Source organism: Lethenteron reissneri, unplaced genomic scaffold, assembly GCF_015708825.2.
Source record: "Lethenteron reissneri isolate LAM-NWPU_2019-01 unplaced genomic scaffold, ASM1570882v1 scaffold_1945, whole genome shotgun sequence".
NCBI lineage: Eukaryota > Metazoa > Chordata > Hyperoartia > Petromyzontiformes > Petromyzontidae > Lethenteron > Lethenteron reissneri.
The window spans coordinates 4,278-28,903 of NW_026891713.1; the positions used below are offsets into that span (position 1 = coordinate 4,278).

Here is a 24,626-nt window from a genome sequence, read left to right on the forward strand (position 1 = left end):
GGGGTCGTACCCCCCCAGGTAGCGGTTTAAGGGGCCGTTACCCCTTTGTGTTAGGGGCCGTTACTATTGCCGTTACGTGTTGCCTTCACACGCCGTCTCCACTCTCCTTGAACCCACTACACATGCAGCGTTTGTTCAATGTCTCGTGTGGTCACTGTGATAATAAACTTGCTTGGCTTGGATTCCCAGACAATTCGGAATGGCTCTTTGGTTCTTTTGGTAAAGAAATTAAATAATAATAGAATACGACGTTTCAATTGCAACACAAGCAACCATCATCAGATACAAATGAATTAGAACATAGTAAACTTGGAAATATAATACAGGAAGGAACAATGTTCCACACTGCCCACCAGGGATTATTTAGCTGTCTATCTGTCTGTCTGTCGTGCATAAATAAATATATAATACACACAGCTCTTTGATTGGTGGAGACCTACTGCCGGGTACGGAGAGGGGAGGGGCCTAAGGGAGGAGGGAGTCAGGAGAGGGGCCTGTGGGGGGGATCAGAGGAGGGGCCTAAGGATATGGGGGGGGGTCAGGGGAGGTGCTTAAGCAAGGGGGAGGGGCCAATAGTTAAGGGGGCTGGCTACCTGGCTACCTCAAGCCACGTGATCTTGTACACAGGTAGGAACAACAGGTTGCACACTTGCCCACCAGGGATTATTTGTCTGTCTGTTGTGCACGAATGCGCTGTCCAACCAAGTTCCTACCTGCCTACTCCGAAGGAACGTGTTGCAATACAACACAGAGAGTCAGCCAGCAAAACAATCAACACCCCACCTGGTTGATTACGTTCTTCCAAAGATTGCTAAATTTGAGAGACAAAACACACAGACACACAAGCAGATAGACACACAACACAGACACAGAGAGAGACACAACACAGACACACAGAGAGAGACACACAGACACACAATGTTACTATGTTCTCATATATATTTTGCTGACAGTTTCACCTGAAGTCAGAAGCTTGTGTTGCCTCCGAAACGTCGGGATTTTTATTCTTTTATTTTTATTAATTTAAATTTCATTTTTTACCTAAGTGACTTTACCGAAAAAAATAAGAGTATGAATCCTTGCAGTCACGAAAGCTTCAAATCTAGAATCCCCTAAAATTATTTCTCACGCGACAGAGAGGGAAAAAAACCCGCCACTTTTTAGAAACAAAAGCACAAAGCGGTCCACACACAGCCCAAAAATCACCCATCCACCGCCGTGTAGCGAGTAGCAGCAGCTGTGAAGGCTACCGGCACTTATAAATGTAATAACTCACAAATGTAAAATTGTTTTACACACGGAAACTTTGCGTAACATTCCAATTCAAATAAAGGTTACAGAACAGTCTTTAACATAACTTCTTCACTTCAAGTCTGGCATCAAACGCCTTCAAATCACCGCACTCGTGTTAACGCTTTCCCATGCCACCATTGCATTGTGTCCCACAGAGTTGTAAGTGTAATAACTCACAAATGTATATTCGCCTTAAAATCACCGCAATCTTTGACCCTTCCACCCATTGCATTGTGTCCCACAGAGTTGTAAGTGTAATAACTCACAAATGTATATTTGCCTTAAAATCACCGCAATCTTTGACCCTTAAACCCATTGCACTGTGTCCCACAGAGTTGTAAATGTAATAACTCACAAATGTATAAATTGTTAACAAATAAACTTTGCGTACCATCCTGGTTAAAGTACAAATTAAAGAACAGCCTTAAACTTCACTTCTTCACTTTCAAAGTCTGACATCGTACGCCTTCAAATCACCACACTCTGATCGTTATCAATGAACCCTTTCACATTCCGGAAACCAAAAAATAAGCTGATCTATGGGTGGAGGGCGGTGGCCGAGTTAAATTGCCCTCCCCGTGCCTCTCACCGCTTGCCAGCGACCGGCCTATGTCTCGCAACGGGAGAGGGAGGAGGGGTTAATCAACTAACTGGCCCCAACGGTCGGAATCCCGGGCGGTCGTTTCTCTCTCTTCCTTCCCACGGCCGTCCGCCTAAGCCATGATGGCCCGGAGCGCCCTTCTCACGGCCACGCGGCACACGGGACACTCGCTCAGGGAGAGGGCGCAGTGGCCGCACGTCACCACGTGTCTGCACGGCGTGAAGATGATGGACACCTCGTGCTCCATGCACACTTTGCAGGACAGCCGCTCTTCCAGCTTGTCCAGAAGCTCCTCGACCGATGGCGATGCTGTGGACAAAGTGCGCGCACAGACACACACGCACACACACAGAGACACACACACACAGACACACACGCACACACACAGAGACACAGAGACACACACGCACGCACAGACGCAAGCACACACACACAGACACGCACGCACACACACAGAGACACAGAGACACACACGCACGCACAGACGCAAGCACACACAAACAGACACACACGCACACACACAGAGACACAGAGACACACACGCACGCACAGACGCAAGCACACACACACAGACACACACACTTTCAGCGGTTTCAAAAATGATCATCAGACTGCTTACATATGGGGCGCAAAGGTGGCGAGATGCTGACCACCTCGTCTGGTCGTGGGTTCAATCGTGACCCTGATGCGACGCCTGTTGAAGTATATCTAGAGCCTGCGTCTCCCTCGTCATCACCGTGGCTATGAGATGTTAACCACCTCGCCTCGTATACATGAGGTCGTGACCCTCACCTGGTTCAGACTCTCACCTGTATCAGACCCTCACCTGTATCAGGTGAGGGTCTGATAAAGTGCGCAGGGATCCGTCGCCTTACCGTGCTCAATCTCCGCAGTTGTACTCTGCGGCGTCTGTCCCGGTAGTTGAGCCTCAAAACGAGAAATAAAATGAACATCTCGTCAGTAAGAATCATCGCCGGTGTCACACAGAGCCGACAAAATGGATAAAATACGCGAGCGACGACCGATCGCGTTCAAAACAATTGCAACTTTTTGCACCGTTACTCTGTGCTCAATTTGCAATTGGCATTTCGGCAAACCAAACCAATCCGCGCTAATGACGGGGGCAGGGCAGCTGCAGACGGCTCAAAATCGTGGAGCATCCTTAAATATCTTTATCAAGTTACCATTTTCCCTGGATCTCTATGCCAAAAACCCAGATTATAGTTCTATATAGTTATAGAGTACATTTAATCTGGCTGTCGCCTGATGAAGATCGTTGTTGTAATTACTGGTCAAACGTCGTACTCAGATTCTAAATGTTGTGGCTTGGCTCTCCAACACACCGCTGCGTGCTGTACTAGTATTATACACTATACACTACTCCACTATACACTACTATATTTACAATAAGCATATTGGTAATAAAACCACATTATTTTTACCCCTGAATGATTAACAACATTTCGTTTTTAATTAAAAAAAAATACGACCACGAATGTATCTCAATAGATTCAAAAAGTCAAAGAGTCTCCACTTGATAATTGTTTATTTACCCTTCTATCTGGCAACAAAACTGACACCTTTTTTACGAGGAGTCATGTTTACATAGACCACAATACCTGCAGTCATAATGCAAACAAAAAACACAACTCTGATAATGTGCACTGTCCTTGAAGTTGAGTTGTGCGCCTTTTGGCGTCATCTGGTCCAACCCATGTGAGACTAGGCTCTAAGGAAAGCTGTCTCGGGTGTGGACCAATCAACTTCAAGGACAGTGCATACATTATCAGAGTTATGTTTTTTGTTTGCATTATGACTGCAGGTATTGTGGTCAATGCAAACATGACTCCTTGTAAAAAAGATGTTAGTTTTGTTGCCAGATAGAAGGGTAAAAAAACAATTATCATATTTTTACTGGCAAATGAGGTTCCAATGGAGTCTCCACTTGTTCGCCATCGATGTCGAAACATGCCTGGAATCATCTCCAGTCGGTACCCAGAGCCCAGAGGCACATTAGGAAGGACCCGCATCGCCCCAAACGAGCGATGTCAGAACGTCACCGGCGCCCTCTCTGGCGTCACCCACCTTGAGAGCACAGGCGGGGAAGTGCCTGGCGTGCTCCCGGACGGGGTCGTCTCCCGCCTTCCAGCGATGCATCATCCCGCCGCAGCGGAAACAGGCCACCAGGTCGTCGGGACCCACGCGGTAGAGTCCGGCCCGCGCCAAGTCCGCGGACCGCACGGGGGACGACTCGGGCCACCCCTCGGAGAAGGACAGCAACCTGGCCGCTTCGGCGTGCATCTCCGAGGCCGACGGCGGCGGTGGGATCCGGTCCGAGCGGGACACCGGGGGAGCGGGGCGTCTCGCTGCCGACGCCCTGCGAAAGGCCCGTGTCTCTATGACGCGCGACATCGACCGAGCGGAAAGGATACGGGGTAATTTTGGGGAGAAGAAGTCGTCGTGCGAATGCTTTTGCAACGGACAAGTTGGCCCGGGCTCTCTTGTGGAAGATCACTCGAGAAACGTCGAGCCTTCTCCTCCTTTCCGGCGTGAAAGAGACGGGTAGTTTAAACACCGGCGATGGGAAATGGCACGACTCCTGTTGTCACTCTCGATAGCTCCTGAATACGGGAAGAAAAAGTTGGGCGGCAAGTGTCATTAAAAACGGACATCTTTTAGTGACTTGAAACCTTGGTTTAAACAATTCATCCATTACAGGTTTTGTGGGGTTAGATCGCGTAAATATATTAATGTTAAATCCGCCACCACCCGACACAGCCAACTAGTAAGGGTTGTCACGTAAACAGAACAACCTCTTCTTCTTCTTTGGTTCTTTCGGTTAAGTCACGTCTAAAGATAAAATAATAAATTAAAATAAAAGCATATTACGACGTTTCGATTGCAACACAAGCAATCATCATCAGGCAAAAAAAGAAGAAATAGCAACAAAAAATCTAACTAGAAAACTATAGACAGACATACAAGCAGACAGACATCACACGGACACACAGAGAGAGGACACATATCGGCACAAAGAGAGGGGTCGTTTCTGTGACGGTCCCTTAAATATAGAGAGGGGGGCAGGGACGGAGAGAGGGAGGGGGCAGAGAAAATTAGCATATCAATGAGTGGCAAAGTGCTGCTGCTACTCTAGTAAGATGGCGACGTGGCACGGCACGCAAGCTTGCAAATTAGGAGAAAGGCACACTAAAATTAAATAACCTCGCAAAATATCGAAATGTGATGTAATACAACACAGAGAGTCGGTCAACACACAATTAACGCATAGCCTGGTTGATTACGTATCTCAAAGATTGCTAAGTTAGAGTTTAAGTGTGAAACTTCCAAAGAGAGGACACAAGGAGAGAGAACAAATAGCCAGAGAGAGAAAAAAGAAAATCTTAAAACTTCCCCGTAGAAGTGGTTCAATCTTAATTATGGAGCTTTCGTGACTGCAGGAATTATTCTTTGGTTCTTTCGGTTAAGTCACGTCTAAAGATAAAATAATAAATTAAAATAAAAGCATATTACGACGTTTCGATTGCAACACAAGCAATCATCATCAGGCAAAAAAAGAAGAAATAGCAACAAAAAATCTAACTAGAAAACTATAGACAGACATACAAGCAGACAGACATCACACGGACACACAGAGAGAGGACACATATCGGCACAAAGAGAGGGGTCGTTTCTGTGACGGTCCCTTAAATATAGAGAGGGGGGCAGGGACGGAGAGAGGGAGGGGGCAGAGAAAATTAGCATATCAATGAGTGGCAAAGTGCTGCTGCTACTCTAGTAAGATGGCGACGTGGCACGGCACGCAAGCTTGCAAATTAGGAGAAAGGCACACTAAAATTAAATAACCTCGCAAAATATCGAAATGTGATGTAATACAACACAGAGAGTCGGTCAACACACAATTAACGCATAGCCTGGTTGATTACGTATCTCAAAGATTGCTAAGTTAGAGTTTAAGTGTGAAACTTCCAAAGAGAGGACACAAGGAGAGAGAACAAATAGCCAGAGAGAGAAAAAAGAAAATCTTAAAACTTCCCCGTAGAAGTGGTTCAATCTTAATTATGGAGCTTTCGTGACTGCAGGAATTATTCTTTGGTTCTTTCGGTTAAGTCACGTCTAAAGATAAAATAATAAATTAAAATAAAAGCATATTACGACGTTTCGATTGCAACACAAGCAATCATCATCAGGCAAAAAAAGAAGAAATAGCAACAAAAAATCTAACTAGAAAACTATAGACAGACATACAAGCAGACAGACATCACACGGACACACAGAGAGAGGACACATATCGGCACAAAGAGAGGGGTCGTTTCTGTGACGGTCCCTTAAATATAGAGAGGGGGGCAGGGACGGAGAGAGGGAGGGGGCAGAGAAAATTAGCATATCAATGAGTGGCAAAGTGCTGCTGCTACTCTAGTAAGATGGCGACGTGGCACGGCACGCAAGCTTGCAAATTAGGAGAAAGGCACACTAAAATTAAATAACCTCGCAAAATATCGAAATGTGATGTAATACAACACAGAGAGTCGGTCAACACACAATTAACGCATAGCCTGGTTGATTACGTATCTCAAAGATTGCTAAGTTAGAGTTTAAGTGTGAAACTTCCAAAGAGAGGACACAAGGAGAGAGAACAAATAGCCAGAGAGAGAAAAAAGAAAATCTTAAAACTTCCCCGTAGAAGTGGTTCAATCTTAATTATGGAGCTTTCGTGACTGCAGGAATTATTCTTTGGTTCTTTCGGTTGTCACGTCTAAAGATAAAATAATAAATTAAAATAAAAGCATATTACGACGTTTCGATTGCAACACAAGCAATCATCATCAGGCAAAAAAAGAAGAAATAGCAACAAAAAATCTAACTAGAAAACTATAGACAGACATACAAGCAGACAGACATCACACGGACACACAGAGAGAGGACACATATCGGCACAAAGAGAGGGGTCGTTTCTGTGACGGTCCCTTAAATATAGAGAGGGGGGCAGGGACGGAGAGAGGGAGGGGGCAGAGAAAATTAGCATATCAATGAGTGGCAAAGTGCTGCTGCTACTCTAGTAAGATGGCGACGTGGCACGGCACGCAAGCTTGCAAATTAGGAGAAAGGCACACTAAAATTAAATAACCTCGCAAAATATCGAAATGTGATGTAATACAACACAGAGAGTCGGTCAACACACAATTAACGCATAGCCTGGTTGATTACGTATCTCAAAGATTGCTAAGTTAGAGTTTAAGTGTGAAACTTCCAAAGAGAGGACACAAGGAGAGAGAACAAATAGCCAGAGAGAGAAAAAAGAAAATCTTAAAACTTCCCCGTAGAAGTGGTTCAATCTTAATTATGGAGCTTTCGTGACTGCAGGAATTATTCTTTGGTTCTTTCGGTTAAGTCACGTCTAAAGATAAAATAATAAATTAAAATAAAAGCATATTACGACGTTTCGATTGCAACACAAGCAATCATCATCAGGCAAAAAAAGAAGAAATAGCAACAAAAAATCTAACTAGAAAACTATAGACAGACATACAAGCAGACAGACATCACACGGACACACAGAGAGAGGACACATATCGGCACAAAGAGAGGGGTCGTTTCTGTGACGGTCCCTTAAATATAGAGAGGGGGGCAGGGACGGAGAGAGGGAGGGGGCAGAGAAAATTAGCATATCAATGAGTGGCAAAGTGCTGCTGCTACTCTAGTAAGATGGCGACGTGGCACGGCACGCAAGCTTGCAAATTAGGAGAAAGGCACACTAAAATTAAATAACCTCGCAAAATATCGAAATGTGATGTAATACAACACAGAGAGTCGGTCAACACACAATTAACGCATAGCCTGGTTGATTACGTATCTCAAAGATTGCTAAGTTAGAGTTTAAGTGTGAAACTTCCAAAGAGAGGACACAAGGAGAGAGAACAAATAGCCAGAGAGAGAAAAAAGAAAATCTTAAAACTTCCCCGTAGAAGTGGTTCAATCTTAATTATGGAGCTTTCGTGACTGCAGGAATTATTCTTTGGTTCTTTCGGTTAAGTCACGTCTAAAGATAAAATAATAAATTAAAATAAAAGCATATTACGACGTTTCGATTGCAACACAAGCAATCATCATCAGGCAAAAAAAGAAGAAATAGCAACAAAAAATCTAACTAGAAAACTATAGACAGACATACAAGCAGACAGACATCACACGGACACACAGAGAGAGGACACATATCGGCACAAAGAGAGGGGTCGTTTCTGTGACGGTCCCTTAAATATAGAGAGGGGGGCAGGGACGGAGAGAGGGAGGGGGCAGAGAAAATTAGCATATCAATGAGTGGCAAAGTGCTGCTGCTACTCTAGTAAGATGGCGACGTGGCACGGCACGCAAGCTTGCAAATTAGGAGAAAGGCACACTAAAATTAAATAACCTCGCAAAATATCGAAATGTGATGTAATACAACACAGAGAGTCGGTCAACACACAATTAACGCATAGCCTGGTTGATTACGTATCTCAAAGATTGCTAAGTTAGAGTTTAAGTGTGAAACTTCCAAAGAGAGGACACAAGGAGAGAGAACAAATAGCCAGAGAGAGAAAAAAGAAAATCTTAAAACTTCCCCGTAGAAGTGGTTCAATCTTAATTATGGAGCTTTCGTGACTGCAGGAATTATTCTTTGGTTCTTTCGGTTAAGTCACGTCTAAAGATAAAATAATAAATTAAAATAAAAGCATATTACGACGTTTCGATTGCAACACAAGCAATCATCATCAGGCAAAAAAAGAAGAAATAGCAACAAAAAATCTAACTAGAAAACTATAGACAGACATACAAGCAGACAGACATCACACGGACACACAGAGAGAGGACACATATCGGCACAAAGAGAGGGGTCGTTTCTGTGACGGTCCCTTAAATATAGAGAGGGGGGCAGGGACGGAGAGAGGGAGGGGGCAGAGAAAATTAGCATATCAATGAGTGGCAAAGTGCTGCTGCTACTCTAGTAAGATGGCGACGTGGCACGGCACGCAAGCTTGCAAATTAGGAGAAAGGCACACTAAAATTAAATAACCTCGCAAAATATCGAAATGTGATGTAATACAACACAGAGAGTCGGTCAACACACAATTAACGCATAGCCTGGTTGATTACGTATCTCAAAGATTGCTAAGTTAGAGTTTAAGTGTGAAACTTCCAAAGAGAGGACACAAGGAGAGAGAACAAATAGCCAGAGAGAGAAAAAAGAAAATCTTAAAACTTCCCCGTAGAAGTGGTTCAATCTTAATTATGGAGCTTTCGTGACTGCAGGAATTATTCTTTGGTTCTTTCGGTTAAGTCACGTCTAAAGATAAAATAATAAATTAAAATAAAAGCATATTACGACGTTTCGATTGCAACACAAGCAATCATCATCAGGCAAAAAAAGAAGAAATAGCAACAAAAAATCTAACTAGAAAACTATAGACAGACATACAAGCAGACAGACATCACACGGACACACAGAGAGAGGACACATATCGGCACAAAGAGAGGGGTCGTTTCTGTGACGGTCCCTTAAATATAGAGAGGAGGGCAGGGACGGAGAGAGGGAGGGGGCAGAGAAAATTAGCATATCAATGAGTGGCAAAGTGCTGCTGCTACTCTAGTAAGATGGCGACGTGGCACGGCACGCAAGCTTGCAAATTAGGAGAAAGGCACACTAAAATTAAATAACCTCGCAAAATATCGAAATGTGATGTAATACAACACAGAGAGTCGGTCAACACACAATTAACGCATAGCCTGGTTGATTACGTATCTCAAAGATTGCTAAGTTAGAGTTTAAGTGTGAAACTTCCAAAGAGAGGACACAAGGAGAGAGAACAAATAGCCAGAGAGAGAAAAAAGAAAATCTTAAAACTTCCCCGTAGAAGTGGTTCAATCTTAATTATGGAGCTTTCGTGACTGCAGGAATTATTCTTTGGTTCTTTCGGTTAAGTCACGTCTAAAGATAAAATAATAAATTAAAATAAAAGCATATTACGACTCTAACTTAGCAATCTTTGAGATACGTAATCAACCAGGCTATGCGTTAATTGTGTGTTGACCGACTCTCTGTGTTGTATTACATCACATTTCGATATTTTGCGAGGTTATTTAATTTTAGTGTGCCTTTCTCCTAATTTGCAAGCTTGCGTGCCGTGCCACGTCGCCATCTTACTAGAGTAGCAGCAGCACTTTGCCACTCATTGATATGCTAATTTTCTCTGCCCCCTCCCTCTCTCCGTCCCTGCCCCCCTCTCTATATTTAAGGGACCGTCACAGAAACGACCCCTCTCTTTGTGCCGATATGTGTCCTCTCTCTGTGTGTCCGTGTGATGTCTGTCTGCTTGTATGTCTGTCTATAGTTTTCTAGTTAGATTTTTTGTTGCTATTTCTTCTTTTTTTGCCTGATGATGATTGCTTGTGTTGCAATCGAAACGTCGTAATATGCTTTTATTTTAATTTATTATTTTATCTTTAGACGTGACTTAACCGAAAGAACCAAAGAATAATTCCTGCAGTCACGAAAGCTCCATAATTAAGATTGAACCACTTCTACGGGGAAGTTTTAAGATTTTCTTTTTTCTCTCTCTGGCTATTTGTTCTCTCTCCTTGTGTCCTCTCTTTGGAAGTTTCACACTTAAACTCTAACTTAGCAATCTTTGAGATACGTAATCAACCAGGCTATGCGTTAATTGTGTGTTGACCGACTCTCTGTGTTGTATTACATCACATTTCGATATTTTGCGAGGTTATTTAATTTTAGTGTGCCTTTCTCCTAATTTGCAAGCTTGCGTGCCGTGCCACGTCGCCATCTTACTAGAGTAGCAGCAGCACTTTGCCACTCATTGATATGCTAATTTTCTCTGCCCCCTCCCTCTCTCCGTCCCTGCCCCCCTCTCTATATTTAAGGGACCGTCACAGAAACGACCCCTCTCTTTGTGCCGATATGTGTCCTCTCTCTGTGTGTCCGTGTGATGTCTGTCTGCTTGTATGTCTGTCTATAGTTTTCTAGTTAGATTTTTTGTTGCTATTTCTTCTTTTTTTTGCCTGATGATGATTGCTTGTGTTGCAATCGAAACGTCGTAATATGCTTTTATTTTAATTTATTATTTTATCTTTAGACGTGACTTAACCGAAAGAACCAAAGAATAATTCCTGCAGTCACGAAAGCTCCATAATTAAGATTGAACCACTTCTACGGGGAAGTTTTAAGATTTTCTTTTTTCTCTCTCTGGCTATTTGTTCTCTCTCCTTGTGTCCTCTCTTTGGAAGTTTCACACTTAAACTCTAACTTAGCAATCTTTGAGATACGTAATCAACCAGGCTATGCGTTAATTGTGTGTTGACCGACTCTCTGTGTTGTATTACATCACATTTCGATATTTTGCGAGGTTATTTAATTTTAGTGTGCCTTTCTCCTAATTTGCAAGCTTGCGTGCCGTGCCACGTCGCCATCTTACTAGAGTAGCAGCAGCACTTTGCCACTCATTGATATGCTAATTTTCTCTGCCCCCTCCCTCTCTCCGTCCCTGCCCCCCTCTCTATATTTAAGGGACCGTCACAGAAACGACCCCTCTCTTTGTGCCGATATGTGTCCTCTCTCTGTGTGTCCGTGTGATGTCTGTCTGCTTGTATGTCTGTCTATAGTTTTCTAGTTAGATTTTTTGTTGCTATTTCTTCTTTTTTTGCCTGATGATGATTGCTTGTGTTGCAATCGAAACGTCGTAATATGCTTTTATTTTAATTTATTATTTTATCTTTAGACGTGACTTAACCGAAAGAACCAAAGAATAATTCCTGCAGTCACGAAAGCTCCATAATTAAGATTGAACCACTTCTACGGGGAAGTTTTAAGATTTTCTTTTTTCTCTCTCTGGCTATTTGTTCTCTCTCCTTGTGTCCTCTCTTTGGAAGTTTCACACTTAAACTCTAACTTAGCAATCTTTGAGATACGTAATCAACCAGGCTATGCGTTAATTGTGTGTTGACCGACTCTCTGTGTTGTATTACATCACATTTCGATATTTTGCGAGGTTATTTAATTTTAGTGTGCCTTTCTCCTAATTTGCAAGCTTGCGTGCCGTGCCACGTCGCCATCTTACTAGAGTAGCAGCAGCACTTTGCCACTCATTGATATGCTAATTTTCTCTGCCCCCTCCCTCTCTCCGTCCCTGCCCCCCTCTCTATATTTAAGGGACCGTCACAGAAACGACCCCTCTCTTTGTGCCGATATGTGTCCTCTCTCTGTGTGTCCGTGTGATGTCTGTCTGCTTGTATGTCTGTCTATAGTTTTCTAGTTAGATTTTTTGTTGCTATTTCTTCTTTTTTTTTGCCTGATGATGATTGCTTGTGTTGCAATCGAAACGTCGTAATATGCTTTTATTTTAATTTATTATTTTATCTTTAGACGTGACTTAACCGAAAGAACCAAAGAATAATTCCTGCAGTCACGAAAGCTCCATAATTAAGATAGAACAACCTCTATTATGGATGATATTGGTCGCCAAAGCCTACGTGTTAAAAAGTTAAACAGTTCAGTCTGTCACTTCTGACAAACGTTTGCACAGCAATAAAAGGGCACACAAAGTCTGGATGGTCCTGTAGCAAACGGAGTTTTGAGGGTTATCTGGTGTGAGAAAAAACAACACTACCCATAGACTCAGCACCGCACCATAGACTCAACACTGCACCATAGACTCACACTGCCCAGACTCAGCACTGCACCATAGACTCAGCACTGCCCCATAGACTCAACACTGCACCATAGACTCAACACTGCACCATAGACGCAACACTGCACCATAGACTCAACACTGTACCATAGACTCAACACTGCCCATAGACTCAACACTGCACCATAGACTCAACACTGCACCATAGACTCAGCACTGCCCATAGACTCAACACTGCCCATAGACTTGAAGTACCGGTGAAGACGCTTGACGCCGAGGTTGAGGCACACGTATATTTATTTCACAATACGACAGTGGGCATATACACACTCGAGGGGGTATCGGCCCCCTCACCCGTATAACTCGGGATACACCCCTAGCTAACTCTGTCCTAGCCCCGAATCCTCCACTAATGGGCTAGGGGAGGCTAACTGGCCCGACACTGGTAAGTCGGGCCCGATACCCGGAGTTCCAGACCAGCTCTTACAAGAGCACCGGCTCTGGCTTTCGGGACCACGCCGCTGGCTCAGTCCTGTCCGGCCCTGAAAAGGACATCGAACTAGGGGAGTCCAGGGCTCTATCTAATACGTCTTCAGTCTTCTTCCCTTAGCTTAAACATAACTGACTCGAGCCCTTTGAACATCCCCTTTTATACCCAACCCCTCCCTGAGGGGTGGGGCCCCGGGGGATCATAACGTTCGAACCAGCCCCCCCCAGGGTGTCTGGCTCGGACGTCGTAGAGGGCACCTCCTCGTGTACTTACGTAGCCCCGCCCACTGTGTTTGTTTTCCATAGGCTGCCATGCATAACGGGCCCTCTCTTTAACACCCCTACCCCCCCCCCCCCCCCCCCCCGCATAGCTTGCAGCCGTCCCGGCTGCCAACATACAAAAATGACAATAAAAGTGCATTTACACCTTGACCGCGCGTGTGCCTCACTATTTTTCAACAATAACAAGAACAGCAACAAGAACACAACAAAATGCAACAGCAAGAAGAGAAAACAACCCGACGCACCCCCCCTTGAATAAATACGAATTCCGTAAAAAAACCAACCTATATACAATTTGCAGGGAACCCACCATACACACAACACCAGGTGAACCCAACGTATGTACATTTCAATGGGCAGGGAACACACCACCCACACAACACACAATGAACCAAACATATGTACATTCAATGGGCAGGGAACACACCACCCACACAACACACGATGAACACAACCTATGTACACATCTTCCGGCCTCATAACAGTCTGCGCATTTTTGCGCGCGTCCTTGCCGCGGGCCCCTCACACGGGGTAACCCCGGGTGGCGGACCGTCAGGTGGCAATTGTCCGTCCCGGAGTGAGTCCTCATCCAATGCCGCGCGACCGTCGGTATCCCCAGGAGGGGTGGTCGGGCGTGAGCCCGTCAGTCCTGATGCACCTGGAGGTGGCACGGCCGGCAAGGCATTAGGTGAGAACGACGGAGACGGACCCAATGAGTCGGTCGACCCCCCACACGTTTGGCCACGCATGTGTGAAGTGGGTTTGTGTACCGCAACGAAGGGTTTTAACCTAGAGGGGTGCACGAACCATCGCCGCTTCCCCCATTTAATGCGCACGCACTGTGGTCGCAAAACTTCGACCACCTCCACAGGGCCCCGCCACGGCCGCACGAGCTTAGAGGAGGTAGCCAGTGGCACTTGGGGACAGTGCAGCCATGCCTTGTCCCCCGGCTTCCACTGTATCATGTGCGCCCGACCCAGCCTGAGGCGCTCATTCGCCTTTTGACGGAGGTCCGAGTTTAGCATTGCAGCATCCCGCGCCTCTGTTAATTTGGCCAGATTAAATTTGACGTGGTCAGCCAATTTAGTTTTCCCTTGCGGTTCGGGGATCTGCAGCTGGGCGCGAACAGGCGGGTCGGGTTCGCGACCGTACATGAGGTAAAAGGGGGAAAATCCCGTAGCTGCATGGGGTGCCATCCGGTATGCCGCCAAGACCCCTTGAATATGCAGGTCCCAGTCAGTCTGTGAGTCCGAGACCTGCTGTGACATCATTGACGTAATGGTGCGATGCAGGCGCTCGACCATCCCGTCAGTTTGCGGGTGATACGGGGAGGTACGAATTTTCTTCGTGCCTAGGAGGTCACAGACTTGTTTGAGTAATTTACCGGAAAAATTTCTGCCCTGGTCGGTCAGCAGCCGCTCCGGAGCACCTTTGTCCAGGACGTATCCCTGAACAAAGGCCTCCACGATGGCTGCTGCCGACTGGTTGGCAAGGGGCCAGGCCATAGGCCAGCGTGTAAAATACTCGACACCAGTCAACAAATACCTATTGCCCCTGGGGGTGGCGGGAAATGGGCCCAAAATGTCCAGCGCGACAAGCTCATTTATTCTGGACACTTTGATCGATTGCAAGGGCGGGTTAGACTCCCGCGCCGGCGGTTTCCGTTGCGCACACCGAGGGCATGATCCCAATAGATCCCCAACATCCCTCGTCATGCCAGGCCAAAAAAAATCAAGTTGTAGCAGTGCAAGAGTCTTTTGGGTCCCCAGGTGTAATAGGCGCTCATGCGCGGCCCACACCACCTTGCCTCGCAACCCAGAAGGGACCACCAGCCGATGTCGCTGGGATTTCCCGTCCCAATGCATCAGCAGACCTTGCACCATTTCCCATGCATCCGAATCACCCTTCACACGCTCAGCACCCCCGACGCGACGACGCCACCCGAGGAGGGAGGTATCCTCCATCTGGAGGCGCCCCCATTCAGTGACGGGCAACCCCAACAGGGAATCTCTTCCCTGTTGTTCGATCGAATTAGTAATTAATGTTTCGTCGTCGTCGGTGGCTGCCAAGACCGGAACCGATGCGTCCCCTGAAGGCCTGCAACGTCCCGACCCCAGGAGGCATGCACATTCCGAGGTGGTTGGCATGCGCGACAGAGCGTCCGCATTCGTATGGCGAACGCCCTTACGGTAGGTGGTTTCAAAATCAAAGTCCTGGAGAACCTCCAACCATCGAGACAACTGTCCCGATGGTTGTTGAACTCGCAGGGCATACTGTAGTGCCGCATGATCTGTGCGGACGGTGAAATGCCGACCGTACAGATATGGGCGATACTGTTGGATGAAATAGACAATTGCCAACAGTTCCCTACGGGTGACACAATATCTTTGCTCCGCAGGAGACAACACCCGACTACCGTACGCGACCACCCGTTCCATGCCATCAACCACCTGGGAAAGCACACCCCCAATACCCGTGTTGCTCGCATCGGTGTCGAGCAAAAAGGGCTTAGAAAAATCGGGGTAAACCAAGGGAGGGGCTTTTACCAGGGCGTCCCGAAGGGAGCAGAAAGCAGCCTCCTCCTCTTGACCCCAGTGGAACCGAACCCCTTTAGATGTTAAAGCGTGCAGGGGTTTGGCAATTGTCGCAAAATCAGCGACGAACCGTCGGTAATACGACGCGAACCCAATGAAACTCCTGACCTCTCCCACCGAGGTGGGAGTCGGCCAGGAGCTGACACACTGCGTTTTGGCGGGATCAGTAGCAATACCTGAGCGTCCCACGATGTGCCCCAAATAACGCACCGAATCGCGCAACAAATGGCATTTTTGGGGTTTGAATTTCAAATTAGCAGCCCGCATCTTTAGGAAAACCGCCCGCAACCTCTGGAGATGTTCGTCAAAAGTTTTACCAAAGACGATAACGTCATCCAAATAAATGAGGCACGACTCCCATTGCAATCCAGCCAAAACCAATTCCATCAAACGCTGGAAAGTTGCCGGCGCTGAGTGTAAGCCCATCGGCAACCGGTTGAATTGGAAAAGGCCGTGCGGTGTACGGAAAGCAGTTTTAGGCTTTGAATCATCGTCCAGAGGAAGCTGCCAGAATCCCGAAAGTAAATCGAGTGTGGAAAAGAATCGCGCTCCCGCCAAGGCGTCCAGCGATTCATCCATCCGAGGGAGCGGGTATGCGTCGGCAACCGAAATTTTGTTAAGGCGCCGAAAATCAACGCAAAACCGCAACGATCCGTCCTGCTTTTTAACCAGGACGATCGGCGCTCCCCAAGGGCTGGTGGAAGGAGAAATGATGTCGGCGGCCAACATGTCATCAATAGCCGATTTGACATGGTCCTTTTCGGCGGGACTCAACCGAAACGTGTCAATATGGTGACGCAGCAGGTGAGTACAACCCAAATCGTATTTATTCCGACTAAAAACGTCGGAAAATTCCCGCAGTAGTGTTTTAAGTTGTTGACGCTCTGAATCTGACAGGTCCGTCGATCCCGCACAAAGCGCCTCGAGCCACCCTTCATCGCTGTCCGAATGCGGTCGCGGCGCAGGGACAACGCTGACGTGATTTGCGACGGTTTCCTCACATGGCACCGGCGTTGCGTGAGCAAGCACGGTTCCCTGTGGGACCACCACCGTCTGCGAGCCCACATTGAGGACCGCGATGAAGGGTTCACCGTCCCCTCTTACTATGGTCTGGGCCGGAAGTAAATGAGGTCCACTAACCCCGGCCCTAGACGGCCCCAGCAGAACCCCTTGGGCCGCAATACCCTTAGCGAAGGGTCGCCGAAGTTTCAATGGAATCAACATTTGTGCCCCCGGAGAGACGCGCACCGTTCTCTCTACGAATGCCGGCACTGTCGCGAACGCCGTCCGAGTCGTAACGGGTGATGGCAAAAACGCCATGCGTCTGCCCGACGGGAGCTCAATGCATCCCTGGTCGATTAATATCCTAATCGGCATTTTGGCCAGGAAGTCCGTCCCCAGCAGGCACGGAACCGCCAGCGAGGAGGAAACAAAAATCGGCCCAGACAATTTAATTTCCCCAACACAAATTTGGGCCCGAATTTGTCCGATGATGCCAAGTGAGCCCCCGTTAGCCGCATAGAATGGTACGTTAACAGGCATCAAAGGACGGCTCTGGACAGGGAGAATATTGTATATTAACTCCGAAATAATGGTCGCCGATGCTCCCGTATCGACCAGGATGCGCACTTCAACCCCGTCGATGTGCCCCACAACGGCCGACGACCCCGACGATGCGGCTACCACACGATCGGCCAGCACGGACCACTGGCCGGGTTCGATATGAGTACCCAGAGTGGTGCGTGATGGTGCGATGGTGCGCGATATCGGCCCCCCTCTCGTTGCGGTGTTTGAGTGCGTGACGGGCGTGTGCGTGGGCCAAACATGTGGGGTGCCGCGACTCGCCGGGTTATGATGGTGGAGCTTGTGATGAGGCCCGTCGTCCCGTTGAGGTGTCGTCCCGCGCTGACGAGGAGAGCGGCACCCCGAGGCGACGTGGCCCCGGACGCCGCAGTTAAAACACCGCGGGAGCGCCGTCGGAGGTGACGGATGGTCGGAACGGCCCGACCCGTCCCGGCCCGACCGTGCTCCCGTCGCCTGTTGCCGTCGGTGGTCGACGGCGTAGAGCTCCTCCGTCGGAAGGGTGGCTGCAGCCACCGCACGCCCCGCCGATGCCCTGCTGGCTTTCCGCCGGAGCGACAGGAGGTTTGCGTAGAGGAGCCGCGCCGCCTGGAGCGATGTCATTTCCGCGTCCTCCTGCGCGACGACAGCGATGTCAAGGTCGTCTGCCAGGAGGAGGATTTTCTCCGTGACCATAGCATCCACGCCGTCGTCGTCCATACGAGGAAAGGCCGACTTAGCCATCGCCAGGAGGCTCGTCCGGTATGCTAGGGGCGACTCCTTCTCACCCCGCTTGCGGTCGTAAAATTGCTGTCGGCATTCGGCTGATGGTCCATAGACCCCGCCCAGCAGCTGTAGCGCCATCGGTAACGTAGACCGCTTCTCTCTCGGCGCCGATGTGAGTGCGGCGAGCGCGTCGCCGTCGAGGAGCGCCGGCAGCGCACAGAGAGCCTCCTCATCGGACCATTTCGCCATCTCCTGATGGGCGAGGAAACGTCGGCGAAACCCGGCCCAGTCTCCCTCCGCGCCGATGAACTCCTTCAGCGGGGGCAGTCTCTGATGAAGCGCAGCGGTTGTTGTAGACTCCCGCAGGCAGATGTCACCACCACTCGGCTGTGCGTCGGTGCGAACGGCCGATGGGATCGCCTGTCGCGGTTGTGATGACGCACCCTCCGGCGGTGATGACGCTGCAGCTCCAGCGACGGCGATGTCGGAGCAGATGTTCAGGCTGGCCACGCCCTGAACAGCTGTAGCGTCGATGGCGGGAATTTCAAATTCGGACTGCTCCGAAATGGCGGGAAGGCGCCCTGGTCGTTGGCTCGCCTCGCCCCGTGTTGGATCACCGGCCCCCAATCGCGTGATGGTCTCCAGCGTGGCGGCAGCGGCATACAGCAGCTCCGCCAGCCTCCCGTGAGCCAGCCGTAACGCGTCTGACTGCGGCCCCTCTTCATTTCGATGCCCCGGTAAGGAGGCGTCAGGCCCCGGCTGCACCATGTCTTGTGGAGCCGTCTCGGGCTCGACGATCTCGGCAGTGTCTTCCTCCTGCGGTACTTTTGCCCGCGCTGTTTTCCGCGTGTCCATGTTCGAATTACTTCTGACACCAGTTGAAGTACCGGTGAAGACGCTTGACACCGAGGTTGAGGCACACGTATATTTATTTCACAATACGACAGTGGGCATATACACACTCGAGGGGGTATCGGCCCCCTCACCCGTATAACTCGGGATACACCCCTAGCTAACTCTGTCCTAGCCCCGAATCCTCCACTAATGGGCTAGGGGAGGCTAACTGGCCCGACACTGGTAAGTCGGGCACGGTACCCGGAGTTCCAGACCAGCTCTTACAAGAGCACCGGCTCTGGCTTTCGGGACCACGCCGCTGGCTCAGTCCTGTCCGGCCCTGAAAAGGACATCGAACTAGGGGAGTCCAGGGCTCTATCTAAGACGTCTTCAGTCTTCTTCCCTTAGCTTAAACATAACTGACTCGAGCCCTTTGAACATCCCCTTTTATACCCAACCCCTCCCTGAGGGGTGGGGCCCCGGGGGATCATAACGTTCGAACCAGCCCCCCCCAGGGTGTCTGGCTCGGACGTCGTAGAGGGCACCTCCTCGTGTACTTACGTAGCCCCGCCCACTGTGTTTGTTTTCCATAGGCTGCCATGCATAACGGGCCCTCTCTTTAACACCCCTACAGACTCAACACTGCACCATAGACTCAACACTGCCCATAGACTCAACACTGCCCATAGACTCAACACTGCACCATAGACTCAGCACTGCCCATAGACTCAACACTGCACCATAGACTCAACACTGCACCATAGACTCAACACTGCCCATAGACTCAACACTGCACCATAGACTCAACACTGCCCATAGACTCAACACTGCCCCATAGACTCAACACTGCACCTGCAAATCATCTGCAAATCACGGACTGGACGTTAGAGGACACTCCTTACCTCACGTTTTCTCTCACAAGTGGTGAGATCACATCCCTAGCGGGTCGTCATCGTCGATAATTTATCAATAAAAATCCATCGCAGGCGTCTGCATCCCCCCAACGAATTTTAAAATATCACGACGTTTCGGAGGCAACACAAGCTTCCGTCTTCAGGTGGAACCGTCACAGCACGATTGCTGTATCAAGTAAATTATATTTTTATATTACTTTGATTAATTTAGATTTCTCACCTACGTGACTTTACCGAAAAAACCAGAGAGTACGACTCATTGCAGTCACCAAAGCTTTAAATCTAGAATGAGGCTGGGCGCTACCCATGGGCTGTTCGCTGGGGATCATCAACAGGGCTTCACTAATTCTAGATTTGAAACTTTCGTGACTGCAAGTATTCATATTCTTGGTTCTTTCGGTAAAGTCACGTAGAATGGAAATAATAAAATAATAAAAATAAAACATAATAAAATAATTCTCACGACGTTTCGGCCACAACGCAAGCAGCCGTCCTCAGACGCTGTCGCCTCGACAGACCTGGTTTTCACCTGAGGACGGCTGCTTGCGTTGTGGCCGAAACGTCGTGAGAATTGTTTTATTATGTTTTATTTTTATTATTTTATTACTTCCCTTCTACGTGACTTTACCGAATGAACCAAGAAGATGAATCCCTGCAGTCACGAAACCCACCACCATCACCACCATCACCACCATCACCATCATCACCATCACCACCATCACCACCTCCACCACAACCACCACCTCCACCACAACCACCACCACCTCAACCACCACCACCATCACCACCTCCACAACCACAACCATCACCACCACCATCACCACCTCCACCCCCCACCATCATCATCACCACCATCACCACCACCTCCACCACCATCACCACCACCACCACCACCCTCACCACCACCACGCTCACCACCTCCTCCACCTGCTTCTGTGAGGCTATATTGCATGCACAATAGTGACTTACCGCGCACACTGAAACTGTACCGCACGCACCGTGCACACTGTACGTGCTGCTGTGTGTACACAGTGCACACTGTACGTGCTGCTGTGTGTACAGTGCACACTGTACGTGCTGCTGTGTGTACACAGTGCACACTGTACGTGCTGCTGTGTGTACACAGTGCACACTGTACGTGCTGCTGTGTGTACACAGTGCACACTGTACGTGCTGCTGTGTGTACACAGTGCACACTGTACGTGCTGCTGTGTGCACAGTGCACACTGTACGTGGTGCTGTGTGCACACTGTACGTGCTGCTGTGTGCACAGTGCACACTGTACGTGCTGCTGTGTGTACACAGTGCACACTGTACGTGCTGCTGTGTGCACAGTGCACACTGTACGTGCTGCTGTGTGTACACAGTGCACACTGTACGTGGTGCTGTGTGCACACTGTACGTGCTGCTGTGTGCACAGTGCACACTGTACGTGGTGCTGTGTGCACAGTGCACACTGTACGTGGTGCTGTGTATGCACATTACGTACAGAGAGATACGGGGAGAGACACGGGGGGAGAGACACGGGGAGAGACACGGGGAGAAAGACAAGGTGGAGAGTGAGAGACACGGTGGAGAGAGACACGGTGGAGAGAGACACGGGGAGAGAGATGGGGCGAGATGAGGAGGGATGGGGAGAGAGAGACAGAGCGAGTACTGTTAAGGTAGTGAATGCACCACCACGACCACCACCACCTCGAACCACCATCATCATCACCACCACAACCACTATCACCACCACCATCACCTCCACTATTACAATCACCAACTCCACGACCATCACCACCACCATCACCACGACCATAACCACCTTTACAACCATCACCACCTCAACCACCACCACCATCACCACCACCATCACCACCATCACCACCACCATAACCACCATCATCACTACCACCACCATCACCACCACCATCACCACCACTACAACCATCACCACCTCCACAACCATCACCATCACCACCACCACCATCACCACCATCTCCACCACCATCACCACCACCATCACCACCTCCACAACCATCACCACCTCCACAACCATCACCACCACCATCATCACCACCATCACCACCTTTACAACCCTCACCACCTCAACCACCATCACCACCACCATCACCACCACGACCACCATCACCACCATCACCACCATAACCACCATCATCACCACCACCACCATCACCACCACCTCCACCACCACCATCACCACCACCACCACCATCACCACCACCACCACCACCACCTCCACCTCAACCACCATCACCAGCATCACCACCATCACCACCATCACCGCCACCACCATCACCCCACCACCATCACCACCACCATCACCACCACCATCACCGCCACCACCATCGCCGCCACCACCATCGCCACCACCATCACCGCCACCACCATCACCGCCACCACCATCACCATCATCACCACCATCAGCACCACCACCATCACCATCATCCACCATCATCACCACCACCACCATCATCACCATCATCACCATCATCACCACCACCACCATCATCACCATCATCACCATCATCACCACCACCACCACCACCATCATCACCATCATCACCACCATCACCACCACCACCATCATCACCATCACCACCACCATCACCACCACCACCATCACCACCATCTCCACCACCATCACCACCACCATCACCACCCTCCACAACCAGCACCACCTCCACAACCATCACCAACACCATCATCACCACCATCACCACCTTTACAACCCTCACCACCTCAACCACCATCACCACCACCATCACCACCACCACCACCATCACCACCATCACCACCATAACCACCATCATCACCACCACCACCATCACCACCACCTCCACCACCACCATCACCACCACCTCCACCACCACCATCACCACCACCACCACAACCATCACCACCACCACCTCCACCTCAACCTCAACCACCATCACCAGCATCACCACCATCACCACCATCACCCGCCACCACCATCACCACCACCATCACCGCCACCACCATCACCGCCACCACCATCACCACCACCATCATCACCACCATCAGCAACCACCACCACCATCATCACCATCATCACCATCAGCACCACCACCACCATCATCACCATCATCACCATCATCACCACACCACCACCACCATCATCACCACCATCACCACCACCACCATCATCACCATCATCACCATCATCACCACCACCACCAACCATCATCACCATCATCACCACCATCACCACCATCATCACCATCATCACCACCATCACCCACCATCATCACCACCATCACCACCACCACCATCATCACCATCATCACCATCATCACCATCACCACCACCACCACCATCATCACCATCATCACCACCATCACCACCATCACCACCCACCACCATCATCACCATCATCACCACCATCACCACCATCACCACCATCATCATCACCATCATCACCATCATCACCACCATCACCACCATCATCATCACCACGCACCTCCACCACCACCATCACCACCACCTCCACCACCACCATCACACCACCACCACAACCATCCCACCACCACCTCCACCTCAACCTCAACCACCATCACCAGCATCACCACCATGCACCACCATCACCGCCACCACCAGCACCACCAGCCATCAAAACCCGCCACCACCATCACCCGCCACCACCATCACCACCACCATCATCACACCATCAGCACCACCACCACCACATCATCACCAGCATCACCATCATCACCCACCACCACCATCATCGACGCATCAGCACCATCATCACCACCACCACGCACACCACCATCATCACCCACCATCAGCCACACCACCATCATCACCATCACATCACCATCATCACCACCACCTACCACCATCATCACCATCATCACCACCATCACCACCATCATCACCATCATCACCACCATCACCACCATCATCACCACCATCACCACCACCACCATCATCACCATCATCACCATCATCACCATCACCACCACCACCACCATCATCACCATCATCACCACCATCACCCCATCACCACCACCACCATCATCACCATCATCACCACCATCACCACCATCACCACCATATCATCACCATCATCACCATCATCACCACTCACCACCATCATCATCACCATCATCACCACCATCACCACCCACCACCACCATCACCACCACCATCACCACCATCACCACCACCATCATCACCATCATCACCACCATCACCACCATCACCACCATCATCATCACCATCATCACCATCATCCACCATCACCACCATCATCATCACCATCATCACCACCATCACCACCATCACCACCACCATCACCACCACCATCACCACCATCACCACCCATCATCACCATCATCACCACCATCACCACCATCACCACCATCATCATCACCATCATCACCATCATCACCACCATCACCACCATCATCATCACCATCATCACCACCATCACCACCATCACCACCATCACCACCACCATCACCACCACCATCACCACCATCACCACCACCACCATCACCACCACTCACCTTCTCTCTGTGTCTCTCTCGCGCCGCACCTCAATCCACTCCCTCCACTCGCTCTCACACCAACAAACTCCCCCCACCCACAATGGCCACGTGACTGC

At 49.3% G+C, this 24,626-nt stretch overlaps 1 protein-coding gene across 2 annotated transcripts; it reads right to left on the bottom strand.

The window, feature by feature from the left end:
- Positions 1 to 921: 921 nt before the first annotated feature.
- LOC133339664 (baculoviral IAP repeat-containing protein 3-like) lies at positions 922 to 24,549 on the bottom strand. 2 transcript variants are annotated; one of them, XM_061547828.1, is made up of 4 exons: positions 24,529 to 24,549; positions 3,980 to 4,515; positions 2,770 to 2,803; positions 922 to 2,203 (listed from the first exon to the last, which is right to left on the bottom strand). In XM_061547828.1, exons 2-4 carry the CDS (start codon positions 4,304 to 4,306, stop codon positions 2,007 to 2,009), a joined length of 558 nt encoding a protein of 185 aa, XP_061403812.1. In that variant the 5' UTR covers positions 4,307 to 4,515; positions 24,529 to 24,549; the 3' UTR covers positions 922 to 2,006. The 2 variants fall into 2 exon arrangements, with proteins under 2 accessions (XP_061403812.1, XP_061403811.1); XM_061547827.1 differs by having other exon boundaries at positions 2,770 to 2,821.
- Between the last annotated feature and the right edge of the window lie 77 nt (positions 24,550 to 24,626).